Below are 19,364 nucleotides of genomic sequence, written 5' to 3'. Positions count from 1 at the left end.
TACATCACACACGGAGGCCGAATCTACATGCGACGCGCTCTCCCGAGGCTTCTCGCCCTGCCTGGGCCGCTGCCTGTGCTTGTGCTTGTGCTTGTGCTTGTGCTTCCACAGAGCCTTGTGCGAACTGTCTTCATGTACGAAGCATTGCGACTAGCATTGCATTAGCATCATACAGCGGCTATTGCCAGCCATGGCTGCCATCTGGTCTGCTGCTACTGCTCGGGCTCCACGAGTGCGTTCGGCTCCGCCCTGGGCGAGTTGGCCTATCGCTCATGCAGCAAACAAGACGACTGGACCAGGATCTTTTGGCTTGCACATGTACTCGTACGGAGTCCAGCGTCGTACCCCGAAGTCAGAACTCCGTGCTTTTGGGTGGCAGCTGGTACAAGTGCTGGCCCATGCCCTCCCCCAACTCCAACCCCAATTCCGTACCCTTGGCTCAGCCCTTGGCTCTCAGTGTGTGCATCTTGCCTCCATGCCTGTTGATGTTTCCTCCTCCTGGTTCTCTTTTCTTCCTCAGATGCTGCCGGGGTGCCTGTCGGCTGGGCGGACAAGCCAAGTGCCGATGCCTTCATCTTCTTCGCTTACTCACCAACTTCCCGTGCGATGCCCAACTGCATCTGGCTGTAATTCTCGTCCGAGGCCCTTTTGCCCACAAAGTCCAGTCCAGTCCAGCACCAAGTAGCGCCGTGCGACGCGCTTATTATCGCACAGGTCCCAAGAGCTGGTTCCAATCAGGTACCACAGAGACATCTGGTAGGGCAGGCCTTGTTAGCCTAGCTCTGAAGATGCCACAACGGCGCCGCCAAGCCGTCAGCAACCACACACCCAATTTTCTTCATCATCAACACCCACAAATGCAGATGAGCTTGACCCCACGCCAGTTCCAAAGGGCTCAAGGCTCGCCTATTGCCACACCCCCGACGCCTCGCCTCCCGAAGACTGACGCTTGAGCTCAACCTTGCATGGCAATCTACTCCAGACCAAGCGGGATGCACTTATGCAATATATGCAGTACACCGCCCACATGCCAGCATTCCGCTAACAGCATAGCAACATCCCGCCTTGCCCTGCGACCCCTGTTACCGCATATACGCTTCCACCCAGTCCATCCGAACAACTTCAAGCCCTGCAAGGCATGGCGCCGGGATGTCCACAGCCTCCGCACACACCCCTGCCAGGGCTCTGCCTTCATTCTTTGCTCCCCTCACTCCCCCTTCGTCAACTCACTCTGTACTGGCACGTCGTACCTTGCGTGGTTCTATGTCGACATCCTGGCACCAGCACGCCTTGGAGCTAGTTCAAGCTCAGCCATAGCCATGGGGGAGTACCTCAATCTCATCCGTCTAGACGGATGGGCTGCCAGGCCCCCCCCTTCGTCATGCACCTGGGCCAACGGGGAACTCGACATCATCTCCACCTCTCGTGCTTTGCCATGGCGCTTCGTTCATATAAGTCGTCGTCTGGTCCTTGCTAGAACAATCGTCCGAGCCTCAGATCGTTCATCCAAAGATAGACTTCTTATTCTAGCCTCTAATTCTCACCACCGCAATCTGTGTGCAAAACGCGACACCCGACGCAAAGCTACGAGACAAACACTCTCGCTTTCTTCTGCTTGGCCATCTTTGCGACCAGAACCGTCACTGCTTTTGCCTCGACTCTTGGTTTCTTGCCGGTCTATGCCACTGGACGTTCTTGTATGATAAGACCTTTCCTATTAATGGCATTCGTCGCTCCTAAGCGGCTCCTTTTTTTGTGATCGGAGCACTTACACCAAGTTTAGCTGCTGAACAAAGCGTCTGCTGCCTTCAGAGCCTTTCCCCCCATTAATAGTGGGAGTCACCACACACTTTCGTGCTGCCCACCCCCGAATCTGCGTGTCACAGCCCACGCCACCGCAGCCTGCTGCTTATGTGAAGGCACAGAAGCTGCTTCAGCCTTACTCTGTCTTACTTGAACCCTGGATTTATAAAACCAGGCCGACCCTCAGCTCGACTTTTCTTTTTTCCCCTCCTCTCCCCCTCCATACACCTATCAACACTTTTGCATAGTTAGACCAGAAGGTTACCTTCAGAGTCTTCTTAGCCGCAAGGTTTAAATAGTCTCCTTATCTGCAATTATGAGGTAAGAAAGCTTCATTACTTCGTGTCATTGAGTAGAGCCTGATCAAGTCTCCCAGCGCCGTTGCCATCCAGTTCGACCCGACCTTTAGCGTGGGCTCTCGGCCAACATTTTCGTGGCCAGGTAAGTCGACTCTCCCGCATGGCCTGACCACAGAGCCTATACTGACTCTGCTTTCCTTCTAGGAATGTTTGAATCTAGCAACACCACATCCACCATGATTGCGCAAGACTTCTCGTCAATCCTTCACCCAGTGTCTGAATCCAGTGTCTCTCCTCAAAGTGTGCCAAAGACGCTTCCCGCAAGCCCTTCTAGGGGTATCCTCACTCCCGAGCAGCGAGAATTGAAGAAGCAACGAGACAGAGCCCGCCGAGATTCCAGAGCTTCCACACGAATTCAGCGAGGTAGCAGCAGCAGTTCATACATGAGCTCACCACCGATGTCAGTGTCCGATGTCACAAGCACCATGGCCCTTCCCATCTATACGACAGCTCCGCCGGCCATGTCTCTCCTGAGCGAGCCAGCTCCAGCATTGAGCGACCCATCATACATCCCCCCTTACAGCCCACACATGCAAGAGCAGGCGTTTACTTCTCCGTACCAACAACCTTTGTAAGTAGCAGACACTGTTAAAATCTATGCCAATGGCTGCTGACACCTATATTTCCAGGCAATCAAACTACTCCTTGTCGGTGGAATACCCTCCCACCTATGGTACTTCAAATGCATACAGGTAAGTTCTTCGCAATGTTGATAACATCCATCACGTGTCAGACAGAATACTAACATGATTGCAGTATCTCTCACTCTTCCATCCAGTCCACCGGACAAGACAGCGGCATGGTGTACCGCATGCCCGCCATGCAGTCTGGCAGCGGAGCTTCTACTGGCAGCTCCAGCAGCCAAGATAGCGCTGGCCACGTCCGTGTGGTGCAGAACAGACCAAAGCCGCGTTGCTGGGAGCATGGGTGCAACGGACGACAGTTTTCGACTTTTAGCAACCTCCTACGACACCAACGAGAGAAATCCGGCCAAGCAGCCAAAGCCACTTGCCCCAACTGCGGCGCTGAATTCACCAGAACCACCGCGCGAAACGGCCACCTTCTACACGACAAGTGCAAACAACGACGAAGCTCTTGAACCAAGATGACTTTTCAATCAAGTTTCGCATCGAATCCGTGATTCATTCGCTTTAACCTACGAGGAGGGAGGCAATGCCTCCCGTATTGCGGTCTCTTACGGAGCTTAGATAAGCTCATCAGTGGAGTTCCTTGTGTCACAGCGATGACGATTCGCGGACATATCGTTGGTGATGGAGGTTTCGGCTGCGATCTTCGATTCACTGCGCCTTACCGGCTTATGCTTTCTCCTTCTTCTTTTTTACATTTTCGGATTGCGGCTTTGTATAATACTGTTTTATTCCTTTTATTCCTCTTTTGCCGATATACTCAAGGTGTTTTGATGGGATGGATTATGAATTACGGGTCAACGTGTTGGGCAAACAGCGAGACCTTGGGAAACAATGATACCAGGGTATAAGAGAAACGGGATCAATTTTTAGAGCACACACAACTAGAGGTACATAGACAGGATGGAACTGTCCGCACCGTTGCGAAGGAAACTTACTACCTATTTTGGGCTGTATTTGTTTTGTTTTTTCCTTTTTGTCAACTTTGTTTCCCCCCTTTCTTTTTTATTTTGTTTAGGCTTTAGGCTTACATCCCCCCTTTTTTTGAGCCACATCCCTCCTAAAGGGTGGCGTATTATCATGACGATACGATTTGGCACAATCACTCTCTATTCACATGTCGGAGTTGTAAATGTTAATGAAATCGTAACTTGTCTAAAAACAACTTTAGTGATTGATCATCTTGAATTACAAATACCGACATGACTCGCTCGTTAATCTCCATTAATTCCGGGCTAGAACTTACGATGCGGCAGCTACCCACGCCCATTGCCCATTTTTTTTCAGCCGTGATTTTTTAGCTGCCTTTAACTTAAAGTTCAAGCATCCGTAGCAGAGACATGGGCACTAACAAGGCTCTCGGGTACGGCAGACGTCCGATGCTGTCATTACGCGTGCCATAAGTACAGGTAGATTTGAGACTGTCTCAGCTATAAACAGGACTGCAAATGGGGCCAAGACACGGCTAGGGTCTACGAGTGCGCGGGCAACTGGAATTACTTTGCGAATCCGCGGCAGAGAGAGACAACCTGGAAAGAAAAGAAAAAGGCGGAAAGAGAGTGAAAACAGAGCCGCCCACGTGATGCAACATGCTTGCCTGGTTGCTGTCATTTGTTATGATGATGCTTTTATGCTGGCATGGATTGGTCGTTTAGTTAGGCTGCTTAGTGGTTTTAGCAGGTCCGAAACTCATCGGACGGTACGGCTGGGTACCTCGTCTGACGCTGCAGATGCCTCAGTCAGCGAGGTACCGTGAACATCGAGTCCGTGCATCGCGGTACCTTTGTACCTGAGGCTAACGCCAGTTTGCTACTCACAAGCACGTACCCGCCTAGCAAGATGACAAGGGGCCGGACGGGAACGGGCTTGGAGGCGTGGGCAATCTCACTGGTCAAAATCCTCGGAGGCGGTCGAGTGGCACGGTTATACGATAGGGCCAGTGATCGACAGCCGTCCGGCAGGCTAGAGCCCACAGGGCAGACTCGAGTTTAGCTTTGCTAGAGAGTTGTGGCACAGCCGCGTTGTAAATAGATGGCTCTGAAAGTTGTTGGCTTCGTTTCTGGCTTCTTTCCTGGCGCTGTGTTTCTAAATAAAAATGTATCGCATTGATGGCTTCGACCCCGTGCATCGCAGTCTAGGATGAATCGTCTGGCACTGGCGAATAACAAATGCCAGCAACGTCGCGTGGGGCCACGGCATTTGAGCGAGCACTGCGTTGTCGTACCTACTACGGAGTAGGTGCCTCGTGGTTGGCAGGCAGGGCTCCCGTAATCTGTATGGAATGCTGGGATACCTCAGCCGTTGCTTGGCCTTCCAAAAAAGAACATTGGAAATAAGAAGCAGTGACAGTGCACTGCATATTCTGTACGCGGACGTAATATGAAACGTCCTAGACGGCCCGGCAGAGACGTTTCGGTGCGTTGCGTGCACCCATCACAGTCACAAGATGAGATAGCGAACCCTGGCATGCCTGAGCTCTAAGTCCCGTCGAAAGCAGCGAGTCGGGGGCTGAATGCGCGAAGAGGCAAGTGGAAGAACCTTGGTATTTCTCCTCTGGGTGATTGGATGATTGGACGTTGAAGCGGCATCCCATCTACCTTGGTATGTCTGTGTGTTCTGTGATTTGCTTTGAGAGGGGGGACTTGTTAATAAGGGGCCGGGGCCTAGCCATGCCGAAGATGACGATTTCCTCGAAAAAGGAAAACTCATTCTTGAGACGAGTCAATAGATGATGCACCCACACGGACCGGACAGCACAAAGTCGCAGTGAACCTGCCTAGAGGGTAATAAAAGTTCGGTAGGGGTGTCAGTCAGTCAAGTTGGCGATGGAAATAAGAACGTAAAAAAAGGGCCCTTGAGAAACAAGAGAATGTGGGAGGGGGGTGTCGAGCGGCAGGTGCCCGAGAAGTGCAGAAAGGCATCCTTGTAGTGGGGCAGGGCATGTGCTCTTGATGAAGAGCCACGCCCCTCGAGGTGCATATGCGGTTGCATATCGCTGTACCCACCTGAATCCCGCATAAGTGAATGAACGATGCTACTCCGCACCACAGCCCTGTAGGGCTCCACAGTCCACTCCCAGGCCAGAATACAGAATACGCTCCCCTTGCTCGCTTCTTCGCGACCGAGCGTAAAGGTACTGCGCTTGTACAGTGTTGGCAAGTTATCGCGCAGGACAAGGGTCGATCGCCCATGAGCTCCCGTGCCGCTCTACCAGACCAGTACCTTTGCCTGTGCGAGCTTTCAGGATTTCCTCACCTTCGAGTACGGACTCAGCAGACGGCAGGGTGGGCCGATGGACGGGACAGGCTGATCCGCATTCCAAATCGCTGGTCTTCTCCAACCCTCCAACCCTTCTAACCAGAGCAAGGTGCATGGTTGCTTGCTTGATGAGCAGGCCCTGCGTCAGATGTGCCGAGAACAGTGAAAGGGAAAAAGCAACGACGCCGGCTGCGAGCGATGCCGGATGAGAGAAGCTCCAGTGATATTAGGGAGTGGCCATGTCGCATCCCATGTCCCTATCAGGTATGAAAATCACTTAGTCCTTGGAGGTGAGATGCTAGAGCAATATCGACACTGACCTAGCTACCAGGTAGCGACAGTAGCGACAGTAGCGATACTAGAAGAATTGCAAAGTCCTAGGAACCTTGGTAGACAGATTAGAGGCGTCTGGTTTTCTCTGGCATCTCGCTATACGATCCATACGAGCAATTCGTACTGTGCTGTATGTGAAAAGCAGTTACTGGGATGTTGGACAGCCACTCCCCTTCCCGCCAGCCCTTGGCACCATGGCTGCTCGAATGCAGTAATTTCGACGGTTTGCCCCCTTCTTTCTTTTCCAATATCCCCCCACCCTTACACCCCTCCTCTTCCCTTTGTTTGAACAAAAGCATACTGCAAAGCTAACCGCATATTATTTGGGCATCATGTACGCTCTAGCTGCTCAGGCAATCATTCATGCCTGTTGAACGGCGACTACCTCGCCCAGCTTGCCCCTCCCTTTGCCCGTGAAGACAGGACAGGCCTCGATGAGTCTTTTCTAGGCATTTGGGGGCCGTTGATTCATGGGCGGGGCCAGACGTTGCAGGTGAACGTGTGGCTTACTTGCACGTTACTTGTGCTTGCTTTGTACTGTACACTAACACAAGTCAAAGGCAACTTGAGCAATGCCAACCCCAGCAAGTACTCCGTACCGAATGAAAAGCAAAAAACAGCTATTCCATTCGAATCAGCATAGAATGGCACTAGGTCTACTTAGAGCTCGCCGGAGACAAAAAGACGCGAGGAGCGAATGCCAGATGAGAGTGCTTACGGAAAACCGCCACTGGTCCCGCAATCAAGGCCAGCAAACAGGCATCCGAGCGCAACATTAAAATTTACCTAGCGCCTCCAGGGTTCGAGCTCTTCTCCTAGGATACATGGATACTGCAACTTTGGGTCAAGCTGTTTGATGGTGGGCTGGGCCCCCCTACCACTCGAGTCGACCCTGCCGGGGATGCAGAATCAGGCACTACGGCTGTCGCTGGCCTGTCGCGCGACTGGGGCAGCTGTTGGTGGCTTCACACTTGGAGCGCGAACCACGAACCACGAGCCGCGAGCCGTGAGATAGGGATGTGCTAGCACCAAGTACTTTGCACACTCACGCGGGATAGATGATCCCTGCTTGCCTACACAACAGCCGTCATGGGTTTCGGAGGCACTTTTGGGCCAGTTCAGTGCTACCGCTGTTCCGCTTGCACAGGGTAATCAACTCCCAAGTCGCTAGTCACTGAGGCTTGGAACAGGGGTATCCACTGGCCACCAGGAAGCTCGCTATGGACCACTCCCGGCCCCGAGTGCGCTCTCGTCTCCGGCCGAAAGTGTCCCGAGACTGTCCCGAAAAGCGGATGTGGTAAGGGTCGGCGTCCCGACATGTGCAAAGTATCCTGTGTGTATGTTGCTGCTAGCGTGAGGAGAAAGACACGAGCTCCCTCTCGCATATCTCGCATTGGTACACAGCATAATTGCTGCAAATAGTATCAACACAATAGTGCCTCGAGGCTCTTTTCTTTTCTTTTTCCTCATTGCCTTGTTTCTTGTTTGCAGCAGTAAACCTGCAGCGACCTCCCCTCCTTTCATTTGCTTTCTGACGCTTAGAAGACTACCTAGGTATGCAAAGTACTCATACGTGGTATTTGGGAGATGCATATTTCCACCCGTCGCTTCTCCCATAACGGGCCTATCTCTCTCCTATTCATCGGCTTACAGGAATGAGAATTGCCGTATCTGCTGCGCGTTGGGCGGCCAATCTCCAGTTGCCAGCCCAGCCATCTCTTCCCCTCGGAAGGGGATACTGCGCACTAGTAAGGAGACATGTGCGATGCGTCTTCATGGGTAAGCCTGTGGCCAAGCATCGTGACCCAGATAGAGCCAGGTGGGTAAATCGGCGAAGGGGCAAGGATTTGCGATAATGCATACCTGTAACTCAATCGGCGTAGATTTTGTAAAGACTGCATCCGTTGGCTTGGCAGCAGCTTATTTTCTTTCTCTTACTCTCTCTACCTGGTTTTATTTATTTGCATGTATTTATTTTTTTCTTTTTTCTTTTTTTATTTTCCTCCCTTGCCCCTTGCTCCTTGCCCCTTGTCCTTTTCCTCTTTTCTTCCTTTGTTTTTTTCTCCGCCACTTTCCTACCTATCCTCGGCATTGTCAGTGGTTACCTAGTACTCTCTCCCCTTGTTCAACTCTCTGCCCTTCTTTATCCTCCTCTTCTCCCGAATTGTCTCCGTATCCTCGTTTCTCTCCACTGCCCAGAGTAACACGAGCAAGCTCGGCATGCCCAAGACGTACAAACGCACCGCTTAGTACCCGTAGGTGGCTGACCTAAGTCCCCTCTCGTTCTCGCTTTTTGGGGGGTGGCAGGGAAGACGCACCGCTAATCTATTGCGTCTAGGGGCGCGTCGCTTAGCGCACTTAAGCGCTGTATGTCGCTTACTGCAGCGGGACTGGGCCTGAGCCGCTGCCTGAGGCTCCGTCAAGCTCCGTCAAGCTCCGTCAAGCCCCCCGAACAAAAAGCTAGGTCAGGTCCCTTGCCAAAATGGCCTGATTTTAGCCGAGCCTCTCTTTTCTTGTCATATTTTGGGCAAGGTTCAATTTCTGCTGCTCGTATCTGAGCCGTTCTGCCCAGTACATCTGCGTTACATTGTTGTCCGAACTCCGGACTTGTCCCTCCGCACGTCCAGACGAGGAAAAAGGTACCTCTGATGTCCTGTATCTTTTAGTACTGGTCCAGCCAACCACGGGGCTTGAGTCACACCCCCCCGCAACGGCACCCGATTCTTTCTAGCCCTGATTGCTTCTTCTTTCTTTGCTTCTTCCACCCCACTCGCCTATTTACGACCGCGACGAGCAGCCTCGCCTCTCGGCCAAGCACGGCCTATCACAGCCTGCTTTTGTGCCAGCATACCAAAGTCCTTTGCTTGACCTGGGCAATGGCTCGCAAGGTTTTGGTGGCACATCTGAGCCTCGTCTGCTAATTCCGCCCGCAAGTTCCAGGCCGCGAAAAGAGCACAGTAAACAAGCCGGAGACGGTGCCTGGCCCTGATGGTGTCAACAATGGCCACCACCGCCGCCAGAGTACGCACCCGCAAACAACATGTGTTTCGCTCCGTCTTCCCGCCCGATGCCTTGCAGCCGGTTTCTCTAGCTGCTGCCATCGGTGAGGCCGGTGAGCCAATCCGGAGCCAGGATGCACCAGTGCCAGTGCCATCGTCCTCGTCATCATCATCATCGCGTCCCAAGAGACACGCTGCCAGCCACAGCGGAAGCAGTGTCCACGGTTCTGCGGCTGTGACTGGCCGACGGACGCGTGGCAACCATTCTACTTCTACCCAGCAATCGTCGTCCACTGTTGTCAGCGATCAGCTGCGGTGGGATCGTGCCTGGCATGTAGTCACCTCACGCATTCAACTCCCTACCTCTGTGGCCGTCGAAGATTCCTTTGGTGCTCTGGTGCCCGAATCCCAGGATCTCGATGTGACATTTTACGATTCTCTAACCCTTGTCTTGGATCCTGCTGCTACCGTTCCGCAAGCTGCTCACACTGAGGACATCTTGCTGTGGCACTCTCAACAAGTCCGTCAGCACTTCCTCCACCATGTGCTCCCTTTGCTTGCCGCATGTACCTCCAGCCATCAGCAGAGCCACTCTCAGGTTCTTCGCAGCATCATACGCACCCTGGAAGCTGCCCACAGACAGTACCTGTACGGGCTGATGCTCGTTGTTCGAGGCTTCCGCGATGACGCACCCGCAGAAGCAGCCATGACCAAGTTCAGGAGAGACATGCACGCTATTGTTGGTAATTCATGGACTCCGGAGTTAATATCTGTTCTCCGTAGTGTTTTGCATCATAGTCTGCGGATAATACTGGGTTCTAGTAGTCGAGACAATGGCCTGGGACCGGGATGGAGCCGAGAAGCCGAAGTCCCCAAGGCACGCGGTGAACTTCTCAGCCTCCTCGAATCCCTGCACCAGGTTGGGTTGGGAGGCGACAAGTTTCAAGTCTTGTTTGCTGAGATGATGGATGCCTGCATGCAAGACTTTATCAAAGATTCCTATACCAGAGTGTGGAAGGTATCCAGTGGTCGACGCAATACTCGAGTGCCAACAGGGCCTGTCTGCTTGAATCACTTGTGCGACTGGGTTGAGAAGCGCTATGCTCGGCTGGCAGTGGAAGTCCTCCACCGCCTTGGTGGCCAAGTGGCCTGGAACGACGTAGAGCGTTGGAGAGACGTAGCCACTGGACGGCTTGCGACACTGCGGATGCACGAGCTCTTTGATATTGTCCTACACTGGCCAGACAGCAAAGGAGGCCTCGATGACTTGGCGTCTTCCGTGACTACGCCCCAGCGTCGCCTTCAGCTCACAGATGCCTTCTCGGCCACCCTCCAAGCCAGGCTGTTACATCCCGGCCGCTCCACACTTGACATTTTGCAGACCTACATTTCCATGATTCGAACATTCCACGCTCTGGACCACTCCAAAGTCTTGCTCGACAGAGTTGTGCCGGCGCTGAAATTATGTTTGTGGAACAGGGATGATGCCATTCGCATCGTCGTCACAGGCTTGTTGGCCAACCCGAATACTGCACATGCCGAGGAGAACCAGGGGAAGCTGGTGGAGCTTGCAGTTATTCTCAACGAAACGTCACAGCAGCATCAAGGGCGCGCTGACGATGAGGATCTTGGCTGGAACGACATGAGCTGGGTTCCAGACCCCGTGGACGCGGGTGTCAACTACAAGCGGCCTAAGAATGAGGACATCATAGGCACACTGATAAGTGCTCTTGGCTTACAAGACGTCTTCATCAAGGAGTTCCAAGTCATTGTTGCAGAACGACTGCTTTCCAAGCAAACCAGCTTCAAGCAGGAGATTAAGGTTCTCGGTCTGTTGAAGAAGCGATTTGGAGAAGCAGCTTTACAAAACTGCGATGTCATGATACGAGACATTGTAGACTCCAAACGCGTGGATTCAGTCCTTCGTCGGAACTTGAGAAGCGATGGCGCACTGGAACCACATTCGCTCTCATATCATTCCAAGATTCTGTCGCGTCTGTTCTGGCCGAGTCTGCCAAAAGATCCATTTACTGTGCCTTTACCGGTAGCACAAGTTCAAAAGAAATACGAAGCTGGCTTCGAGCAGCTCAAGTCTTCACGGAAACTCAATTGGCTGGACCACTTGGGATCAGCAACAGTCAGGCTGGACCTCGATGATCGCTCTATTGAATTGGACTGCAAAACGTATGAGGCGGCAGTGATTTACGAATTTCACCGTGACGATGACGGATCAGGGTCATCTGGTCCGGCTCAGAGAACCTTTAACGAGATATGGGAGAAGCTCATGATTGACGAGGACCTTTTAGAGAGCGCCCTTAAATTCTGGGTATCTCAGCGAGTTTTGAGCGACATCGGCAACAAGACGTACGTGGTGCTAGAGACGCTTGATAGCGAAACGGGAGACAAGGACATGGTGGAGGACGAAATTGGAGCGGGCGGCGATATGGAAAACGATCAACCCTCACCAAAGAAGGCAAAGAGCATGAGTGCAAAGGAAAAGGAACAGAGGACCGTGTACTGGCAATTCATCGTCGGCATGCTGACCAATTCAAGCCCGGCGATGCCCCTTGGGCAGATTGCCATGATGATGAAGATGCTCCTCTCCGACGGGTGCCCCTGGAGTAATGAGGAACTACAGGAATTCCTCGGCGAAAAAATTACAGAGGGCGATCTGGAGCTTGTGGGGGGGAAGTATCGACTACCAAAGAAGTGATCGTCCTCAGCTTCGCTTCAGCTTGATGGGAAAAAAGGGCCCAATGACACCCTACTTTGACGATGAATGTTGCCGCACGTTCATGACAGACTCTCAAACTCTCAGGCGCCATGACCAACAACAGTCTCAGAAATCCGGATCTTCTCGATAAACGAGAACACATGAAACACGTGTCCAGTGTACGTGCTTGCCTAGGTATTTTTGGGCGGAAGCAGATTGGCCGACAATCGATTCCTGCAAATCGAGCCAAGGGAGCCCAGACGTCTGTTGAAGGGAGGGACTGAGACTAGCTGCAGTCATGCTGCAACATGAGAGGTGGCGGCGGGATTCGGTTAAGTCTTGGGTCGGCGCTTCGGTCAGACGCAGCCGGACGATGGGCGATCAAGGTCGTCTGCGTCAGAAGATGTCACTGTTTTTCCGCGACAAACTTTGGACACCTGTCAAGGGTTGAATAATAAAAAAAAAAAGCAAAACTAAAGGAGTCCGCCCTGCCATATAATTAGTTGCCCTGTCGACTCGTGGGTGTTGATTAATACGAGGCAACGACGTGGAGTGGATTGTGAGTTTCGGAGAGTGACCTGATTCAGAATAGAGTTAAATAGAGTACAGAGTATTACGTCGCAGAGCCGGATCCATTGGGATATGACGAGGGTGTGCAGCACTGGCAATCCCAAATTCAAACCCAACGTGTACATTCTTTGTTTTTGAGGCATGTTGGGCTGGCTTTTCAGTTAAAAAAATACATGTTAGCGCCAGGAATTAGTAAATCGAACCGGCCTCACAAGAGCAACAAACGGCGTGAGCCTTTTTCGCTAAAGAGGCTTTTCAATAGCCCACAGATATTGGAGAAGTGTTGGCTAGGCATTCTAGCTGAGATCTGCTTGTCCTTTTTTGAATACGACTCTGGGCCGGTAGCTCCTACTAGATAAAGTATATGGCGGTGCCGGATAAACCTGCGCAGTTATGAGCTCAACGAGACGAAGTTTCAAAAAGTTAACCCGGAGGGAATGGATGACGACTGTTGTGTTATCTATGTGTGGAAAATCTCGCTGCAAGGATTGCTTTGGAGAGGGATAAAAAAAAACAGATATTACCGCAGCAGCCGCTTGGCCAAAGAACAGTGCGGCCGGCGGCGGGGATCTTGTGATTCAAGTTTCCAGTTTCGGGGTTGGACAAAGACAGGGCCCGGATAGAAACGCAGCCGAGAGAGAAAAGGGAAGTCGATCAACAGGACGGCCAGAGGGCCTTTTTTTTCTTGTCCTATCCCTCCCATGTACGGAGCAAGTCAGGTTTGGCTGAATGGCTGGGCAGTGGTACAAGTAGCAGTGGTGGAAGTAGCATTTGCTCCGCAGGACACTCAAAAAGTTGAGACACGCCGGCATGGAACCAAGAAGAGCAGAGCCAAGCGAGGTACTTTGCACATGCACCATATAGAGTAGGCGACAGGTCAGACGGCTGGCCGCATAAGAAGCAAATATGAAAGTCGAATGGGCCATTGATGGACACGACGGAGTGGGATAATTAGCACGCCACTGCTGTGCTTTAGTCTCGGCCTGTTGGGCTGCTGTTGTTCCATGCGGCTGATGCGAAAAGAGACGACGGTACTAAAAGCCCGAGAGGAATGTTTTTCGGACTTTAGAGTTGTATGAAGTAGCATGGACCAAGGTTGCAAGGCCCGAAAGGCGCCGTTTTCGGTGGTTTGTTTGCGCATACGCCAGGTCGAGTAATGATCGAGGGAAAAAAAAAAAAAAAAAAAAGATTCCAGTGCATTAGGCGAGAGAAAGCTCCTCACTCCTTGGCCGTACTAGCCAGCGAGGGGGCTGGATTTTGAATGCTTAAGACTGCCTCGCCACAAAACCATAGCGTCGCCCCTCCTTATTTCATCACAAAGCATCCCTACAGCATCTTACCCCTCACAGCCATGATGGAGACCCCCCAGCGGCTGCATGGACAGTAGTGCGGATGCTTGGGAGAGAACAAGCAGATAAACCAAAGGCCTACAGGAGGCTGCGTGAGAAGCGAAGACGCAGCAAAGGGAGCGTCAAATATTCCGTATGTACTGCGGTTTTCACATGGAGACCTTTGAAGGAGAAGATATAAATGCTGCAACATGGCCGGATCGGGAAGGTCTCCGGAGGCACGGACAAGTCCTCCGGCACTGGCCCGATGCGTGGGCTCCGACGGACAGCACGGCCTACATACGCATATGTAATACGTAAGGGCCGTGTGAAGTGACTGTGTAAAAAGCGCCGGTGTGGTTGAATAAGGCGGTGCTGCTGATTCTCCAAAGCGGCCAGAGCAAGGTAGATGAGAGGGAAGAATTGATCCGTCACAGCGGCGTCGCTGCTAATCTAGTTCGTCTCACAGCAAAAGCGACGACCTGGCCTGAGCTTGAACCCGACTGGCTGCCACACGGAAGCAAGAGGCGTGAGCACGGTGCGACACGCAATATTGGAATCCCAATCACGAGGCCCATAGCTGACGGGGTCTTTGATTGTTTGGAGCTGATTGACGTCTGGCTGGCGCCATTTCATTTCCCGCAGGCCGCTCGGGCAGAGACGACTCATGTGATGGCCACGCCCTGGCTGCTGCCGGTTTCTTGGTTTTCTTGGTTTTCTTGTGCTCGCTCGCTCGGTAAATGCAGGGAAGCCTGCTTGGGTCGTTTTTTTTTCTGGAGTTTGCTGCCAGAGATTGGAGGCTGGCTCCACGGCTTGGGCGTCAGGCAATAAAATGCAGCTTATCAGGTGAGAAGCCCAAGTTCCATTGCCATTTGGCTCTTGCATCGGGCTAGGTGGTTTCAAATCAGAGCTGGCTGGTCTTTTGGTTTTGCCTCTTCCCCATGGCCGGCTGGCATGACTGAGGTCCACAGGCTGTGCATTTCTGCGCCCCGCGCCAAAGGTTGCTGCATGCAAATGGCCGTATTTGTCGTCCAAGGCTTTTTGCAAACACCGGCTCGCACTGCGTATTTGCAACCCAACTGATCCATGACGGAGGTGAGGAGTGAGGTCGGGTGTCTCCTAGCGCCACAGTGCGGGTCAGTGCGACGACACGGTAACTGGGTAGCTCGAATTTTAATTCTTGTCAGGTCGGTCGGTCAACAATGACAGAAGAGACAGAGACGGCCATCCAGGTCAGAGCTGAGCCAGAGCCAAAATAGAGCAGCGGTCGGTGGTTAAAACGGCTATGGCGGGCGACTTGTACTCGCTTTGCGGGCTGCCGAAGCCGTGACTCGCCCAGCAGAAGCGGCTCATCCGACGCCTTTTGCCGCTGATTTGATTTGGCCGCTGCACTGCGCTGTGCTGCTTTTGCCTGACTGGAGCCGGACTGGCGCCCTGAGGCAGATGCAGGGCCAACAGGGACGGCCTGACTGGACTGGGTAGCTCCAAGGTGGTGATGACCTTGACGCAAGTGCCCATGCCATGCCATACCATGCCTTACCATACCTTACCATACCTTACCATGCCATACCAATGCGATTCATGACTGGGCGCCTTTTAGACTTCCCATCTTTTCCTTGTCATCACGCGTGCTGCCCAGCTCCATTTCCAGCTCCAGTTGCAGCTCCATCTTCCATCTGTGTCTCCTCTTCTCTTCCTTTTCCTCCCTTCTCTTTTTCCTTTCTTCTTTTTTCTTTCCCAACCTGCCCGGCTCAGCTCGGCTCGGCTCAGCTCAGCTCATCTCTCCTGCTCTTGCCATTGCTTCCATTCTTGCTCTTGCTCCCGCTCTTGTTCTTGCTCTCGATCCTGCTGCTGTTGCTGCTCCCAGCTTTCGCTCTTGCTCATTCTCAGGCCTGCATCTGTGCCTGTCCTCTTTCTTGCCTGTGCTCTTGCCCTAGCTTATACGCTCCTGCTCTTTCTCCAGCTCCAGCTCTTACTCCCGGCTTCTGGCTCTCCTCCTTCCTCCTTCTGCTCCTGCTCTTCCGCGGGCGCTCCTCCCTCCGCTTCGCCTCCGCTTCGCCTCCAGCTCCCTTGCACCTTCTCTCGCCGACGCTCTCGCCCTCGCACTCGCCCTTGACCTCAACGCTCGGCACATTCAAGGGCGCTTTCGTGTTCGTTTTCGCAGGTGCCCAACATTCGTCATACTCTTCCATCAGCATAGCCATCTATACTTGCCGCGTCTGGCGTTTCATCCAGAAGTTAGAAAAAGCCAGGCTGCGAGTTCCTGGTTGACAGAACATCCCGTCCTCTTCCGCCCACGCTCTGTGGAGGTGCAAAGCCCAACCGGATCCACTCCGTGGCTTGCCGAAACAAGCGCATTCTCAATAAGCCATACTTGAGAACCTTCCGCCCAGGTACTTATACATTGGACCCGGAACTGCGGAAGTCAACATACCTCACAAACCCAAAGGAAATTATCATGAGGCCGAAGTAAAAACCTTTTCTAATACGCCTCTATCTCAAGTTTCCAGAGCTCCGTGAGAAAATTTTTACTAAATATGCTTTGTTCAAGGACTCTGATATCTTGATTACGCATATTCGCGAGAAGATTTCCATATTCTCTAGGCATATATATATCCTGGAATCTTCCTCTTTAGGACACTTATAACGTCTTCATTGATTTTCTGCGTTATCAATTTTCTGCGTTCTGTCCTCCTTCCCAAAAAAGAAAAAAAGCATTAAAAAACCCTTGCTTTGTCTCGTATCAAGACTTCCCAAGTGTCTATCCGGGAGATCTTGCCTGAGCTTGGATGGGTCTTTATTTCCGTCTTCTTCAAGAAATATTCATGAGATTCTCAATCCGCCGTTCTAAACACAGACCCTGGATCCGTCCCTCTGGCTGAGAGACCACCGCGGTAAAGATCCCGGACATACTTTTCATACTTACAAACTTATATACGAACGAATTCTCTTCGTATACGCCATATATCTAACCTTACTTTGGACAAGTCCACTTGCAGCGAAATTATACCTTGGATATACCTTTACCGTTACTGGGTCCACTTCTTCAAACAACCTCCGTCTCTACCGTCAGTGTTATTGCTTTTTCTGGATATCAGGAACTTGAATCGTCTTGACCAATATCTATACTCTACCTCCAACAGAGAGCTCAGGGTCTCTGAGAGTCGATAGCTGGATGAGCTTGACCTACCCACCCCCTGCCGATCCTGAAAGCTACAGGTTGGCCCCAAGCTGGATACAGCTTGTGGTTGAACCAATGGAACCTCATACCTTTGCGCCGACACCTCATCCTGATCAGTATCTTTATGGGACAGCACCTGAATGGAGACGCGAGCTTGGTCATCATCATCCACCAGTACATCCACCATGGACACCAAACCAGGCTCCGGTCCCCCATATGTACGGGATGCACAGACCGTTCGCCGTGGGCTTCGACTCACAACTTCAAATGGGCCCGCCTGGCGGGCTTCCGGTGCCCGGTACAGCGCCTCGATCCTATCAGTCGTACTCTCATCCTATGTCGATGACACATCCTCGACCATGGTCTGAGGGTTTCTCGCCGATGCCGATTCCGCCTCCTGTTCCACCAAACCCTCTTGCTATGCAATATGCCCAACCCAGCTTGTATCCCAGGCAGACGTTGGAAAATGAGCTGGGTCAGGGGCAGAGTGGCGTAGCCCTGGAATCAGATGTACAGCCACATATGGTCTATACACCACATCATCCAGTCCCTCCCATGAACCAATTTCCTGGATCCTTATCCACGCCTCTGCAGACCAGTCCCACTCCTCTACCACCGGCCCGCCGGTCCAACTTTCACTCTGTGTCCGGAATCCCTCCACGAGTCTCGCGCGCTCCCCCCTCCCTCCGTAAGTGGCTCGTATTCTAAGTTTCTTCCATTTTTCCTTTTCTCTGGAAAGTTCTCAACAAATCTATGACATATTTGCCTTTCTTTACTAGTATATTAACCAACGTACAGATGGCCCTCCGCCCTATTATATCGACCCTTCTGGGCCCGCACCACACACGCATCGCAGATCGGGCCATTCTAGGGCACGCCGGTCTGTAAATAGCCGTTCGACAGCTGCAGATATGAATAGGGATATAGAGGAGAACGGGACACATGATGCCAGTGGCTCTAGATTGGACCGAGACCGAGTAATAAACCAGTTGCAGGGCGCTGCGGGAACTGCCAACGGGGCCACGACTGAGCAGAGAGTTCATACCTTGGCGGAAAAGATGACAGTGAAATCTTCGCGTTCTCTTTTGCAGAAAGTTGAGATTCAAGAATTGCCAGAGAATGAGAGAAGTATGCACTGCAGACTCCTGTGATCTCAGCAGATGGAGAGCTAATTTGGCGTATAGCTTGTGTTATTTGCTACAATGACTACGGCGCAAAAACTCCCGAGGGAATTAACGAGGAACCTCTGCGGCTGCCAAAATGCAAACACGTCTTTGGGAACCACTGCCTCGCAAGGTGGTTTGAGGATTCCGATAGCTGTCCATACTGTCGTGACAAGCTAGAGCTGCCGCCCAAGCATTCGGAGCGCGTCGTAAATCAGTTTTTTACGGCTATGATGACTGCTCGTCATCAGCTTCCTCCTGGGTTAGCCGTCCATTTGTCCTTCCAGTCCCCTACGCCCCCGCCCCTGCCCCCCTTTTTTTCTCATTGAGCTCGCACACACACACTCTCTCTTATATGAACAGAACGTCGGCTAATCGTATACTGTAGAGCAACGGAAGAGATGTATCTGAGGCTCATGTCCAACCTTGTATCTGCTGAGGGGCTTGGTGGAAGTCAAGAGCTTGCTATGGAAAGGCGTCCGTTTCATGCCACTGGGGACTCAGATTCATCTTCTTATGACGGCGAAACTGCGTCATCGGCCTCGTCGAGGGCAACGACTGCAACGACTGCAACGACTGCAACCTCTCCGATTCGGAATGCCCAAAGAGATAACGCAAGAAATTCCCAGTGGCTGCCTCGAGCGCCCCAACAACGAGGCGCACATCCTCCTATGAGCCAGGAGAGGGAAGTTCCTCGGCATCGGAGGTATCGACCATCACGTGGTAATGCTTGGGCGGTGACAGCCAATGCAGACAGTGATCTATTGGAGCCAACTCTTTCACCTTTACAGGCCCAACAACCAGATGACTCGGCCTCATCAAGTTCGACGATGCCCACTGACAATGGTGAAAACACGGCAGATGCCCAAACTCAGCCAACAAATACTTCGGTGGCGTCCACAGTACAGAACAGGATCCGACCATGGTGAGAAGATGGATGAGGAGTCGGCACGATTGAGAGCGCTGGTTGGCTCCCAACTTGATGAGATAACCTTGTGTCCATTGGTCAC

At 52.3% G+C, this 19,364-nt stretch overlaps 9 protein-coding genes across 9 annotated transcripts; 6 read left to right on the top strand and 3 right to left on the bottom strand.

Annotated features, from left to right (window-relative positions):
• The first annotated feature begins 444 nt into the window (after positions 1-444).
• V8C40DRAFT_255444 (uncharacterized protein) lies at positions 445-1,118 on the top strand. The gene has a single exon (XM_083218051.1). It carries the CDS (start codon positions 486-488, stop codon positions 951-953), a length of 468 nt encoding a protein of 155 aa, XP_083068990.1. The 5' UTR covers positions 445-485; the 3' UTR covers positions 954-1,118.
• Positions 1,119-1,149: 31 nt separating this feature from the next.
• On the top strand, positions 1,150-2,186 carry V8C40DRAFT_109470 (uncharacterized protein). Its single transcript, XM_083210766.1, has 2 exons — positions 1,150-1,697; positions 1,784-2,186. The coding sequence occupies exons 1-2, from the start codon at positions 1,320-1,322 to the stop codon at positions 1,955-1,957; spliced, it is 552 nt and encodes a 183-aa protein (XP_083068989.1). The 5' UTR covers positions 1,150-1,319; the 3' UTR covers positions 1,958-2,186.
• On the top strand, positions 1,409-3,971 carry V8C40DRAFT_255443 (uncharacterized protein). The gene is made up of 6 exons (XM_083218050.1): positions 1,409-1,697; positions 1,784-2,124; positions 2,180-2,244; positions 2,307-2,733; positions 2,792-2,854; positions 2,919-3,971. The coding sequence occupies exons 2-6, from the start codon at positions 2,120-2,122 to the stop codon at positions 3,259-3,261; spliced, it is 903 nt and encodes a 300-aa protein (XP_083068988.1). The 5' UTR covers positions 1,409-1,697; positions 1,784-2,119; the 3' UTR covers positions 3,262-3,971.
• A 115-nt stretch (positions 3,972-4,086) lies between these two features.
• On the bottom strand, positions 4,087-4,560 carry V8C40DRAFT_109423 (uncharacterized protein). The gene has a single exon (XM_083210765.1). It carries the CDS (start codon positions 4,418-4,420, stop codon positions 4,157-4,159), a length of 264 nt encoding a protein of 87 aa, XP_083068987.1. The 5' UTR covers positions 4,421-4,560; the 3' UTR covers positions 4,087-4,156.
• Positions 4,561-5,211: 651 nt separating this feature from the next.
• Positions 5,212-5,730, bottom strand: V8C40DRAFT_255437 (uncharacterized protein). The gene is made up of 2 exons (XM_083218049.1): positions 5,477-5,730; positions 5,212-5,410 (listed from the first exon to the last, which is right to left on the bottom strand). Exons 1-2 carry the CDS (start codon positions 5,516-5,518, stop codon positions 5,249-5,251), a joined length of 204 nt encoding a protein of 67 aa, XP_083068986.1. The 5' UTR covers positions 5,519-5,730; the 3' UTR covers positions 5,212-5,248.
• Positions 5,731-8,136: 2,406 nt separating this feature from the next.
• Positions 8,137-9,094, top strand: V8C40DRAFT_109283 (uncharacterized protein). The gene is made up of 2 exons (XM_083210764.1): positions 8,137-8,655; positions 8,739-9,094. Exons 1-2 carry the CDS (start codon positions 8,256-8,258, stop codon positions 8,798-8,800), a joined length of 462 nt encoding a protein of 153 aa, XP_083068985.1. The 5' UTR covers positions 8,137-8,255; the 3' UTR covers positions 8,801-9,094.
• V8C40DRAFT_109272 (anaphase promoting complex subunit 2) lies at positions 9,031-12,686 on the top strand. The gene has a single exon (XM_083210763.1). It carries the CDS (start codon positions 9,389-9,391, stop codon positions 12,110-12,112), a length of 2,724 nt encoding a protein of 907 aa, XP_083068984.1. The 5' UTR covers positions 9,031-9,388; the 3' UTR covers positions 12,113-12,686.
• A 3,100-nt stretch (positions 12,687-15,786) lies between these two features.
• Positions 15,787-16,214, bottom strand: V8C40DRAFT_269880 (uncharacterized protein; the record flags this gene model as incomplete). The annotated part of the gene is made up of 2 exons (XM_083220137.1): positions 15,787-15,930; positions 15,987-16,214. The coding sequence occupies 2 exons, from the start codon at positions 16,212-16,214 to the stop codon at positions 15,787-15,789; spliced, it is 372 nt and encodes a 123-aa protein (XP_083068983.1).
• A 1,244-nt stretch (positions 16,215-17,458) lies between these two features.
• Positions 17,459-19,283, top strand: V8C40DRAFT_277410 (RING finger protein; the record flags this gene model as incomplete). The annotated part of the gene is made up of 4 exons (XM_083220959.1): positions 17,459-17,879; positions 17,990-18,319; positions 18,376-18,616; positions 18,743-19,283. 4 exons carry the CDS (start codon positions 17,459-17,461, stop codon positions 19,281-19,283), a joined length of 1,533 nt encoding a protein of 510 aa, XP_083068982.1.
• Positions 19,284-19,364: the final 81 nt, after the last annotated feature.

The sequence above is a fragment of the Trichoderma camerunense genome (genome assembly GCF_050948025.1).
Source record: "Trichoderma camerunense strain CBS 138272 chromosome Unknown V8C40scaffold_20, whole genome shotgun sequence".
Taxonomy (NCBI): domain Eukaryota; kingdom Fungi; phylum Ascomycota; class Sordariomycetes; order Hypocreales; family Hypocreaceae; genus Trichoderma; species Trichoderma camerunense.
This window is presented reverse-complemented; position numbering and strand designations above follow the sequence as displayed.

Coding starts and splice junctions, on each gene's coding strand:
- V8C40DRAFT_255444 (XM_083218051.1), top strand. CDS start 486: ATGTTTCCTCCTCCTGGTTCTCTTTTCTTCCTCAGATGCTGCCGGGGT.
- V8C40DRAFT_109272 (XM_083210763.1), top strand. CDS start 9,389: ATGGTGTCAACAATGGCCACCACCGCCGCCAGAGTACGCACCCGCAAA.
- V8C40DRAFT_109423 (XM_083210765.1), bottom strand. CDS start 4,420: ATGACAGCAACCAGGCAAGCATGTTGCATCACGTGGGCGGCTCTGTTT.
- V8C40DRAFT_255443 (XM_083218050.1), top strand. Junction 2,245..2,306: donor GCCAACATTTTCGTGGCCAG/GTAAGTCGACTC, acceptor CTTTCCTTCTAG/GAATGTTTGAATCTAGCAAC. Junction 2,734..2,791: donor TCTCCGTACCAACAACCTTT/GTAAGTAGCAGA, acceptor CTATATTTCCAG/GCAATCAAACTACTCCTTGT.
- V8C40DRAFT_109283 (XM_083210764.1), top strand. CDS start 8,256: ATGCATACCTGTAACTCAATCGGCGTAGATTTTGTAAAGACTGCATCC. Junction 8,656..8,738: donor AAACGCACCGCTTAGTACCC/GTAGGTGGCTGA, acceptor TATTGCGTCTAG/GGGCGCGTCGCTTAGCGCAC.
- V8C40DRAFT_255437 (XM_083218049.1), bottom strand. CDS start 5,518: ATGAGTTTTCCTTTTTCGAGGAAATCGTCATCTTCGGCATGG. Junction 5,411..5,476: donor AATCGTCATCTTCGGCATGG/CTAGGCCCCGGC, acceptor ACACAGACATAC/CAAGGTAGATGGGATGCCGC.
- V8C40DRAFT_109470 (XM_083210766.1), top strand. CDS start 1,320: ATGGGGGAGTACCTCAATCTCATCCGTCTAGACGGATGGGCTGCCAGG. Junction 1,698..1,783: donor CTATGCCACTGGACGTTCTT/GTATGATAAGAC, acceptor CACCAAGTTTAG/CTGCTGAACAAAGCGTCTGC.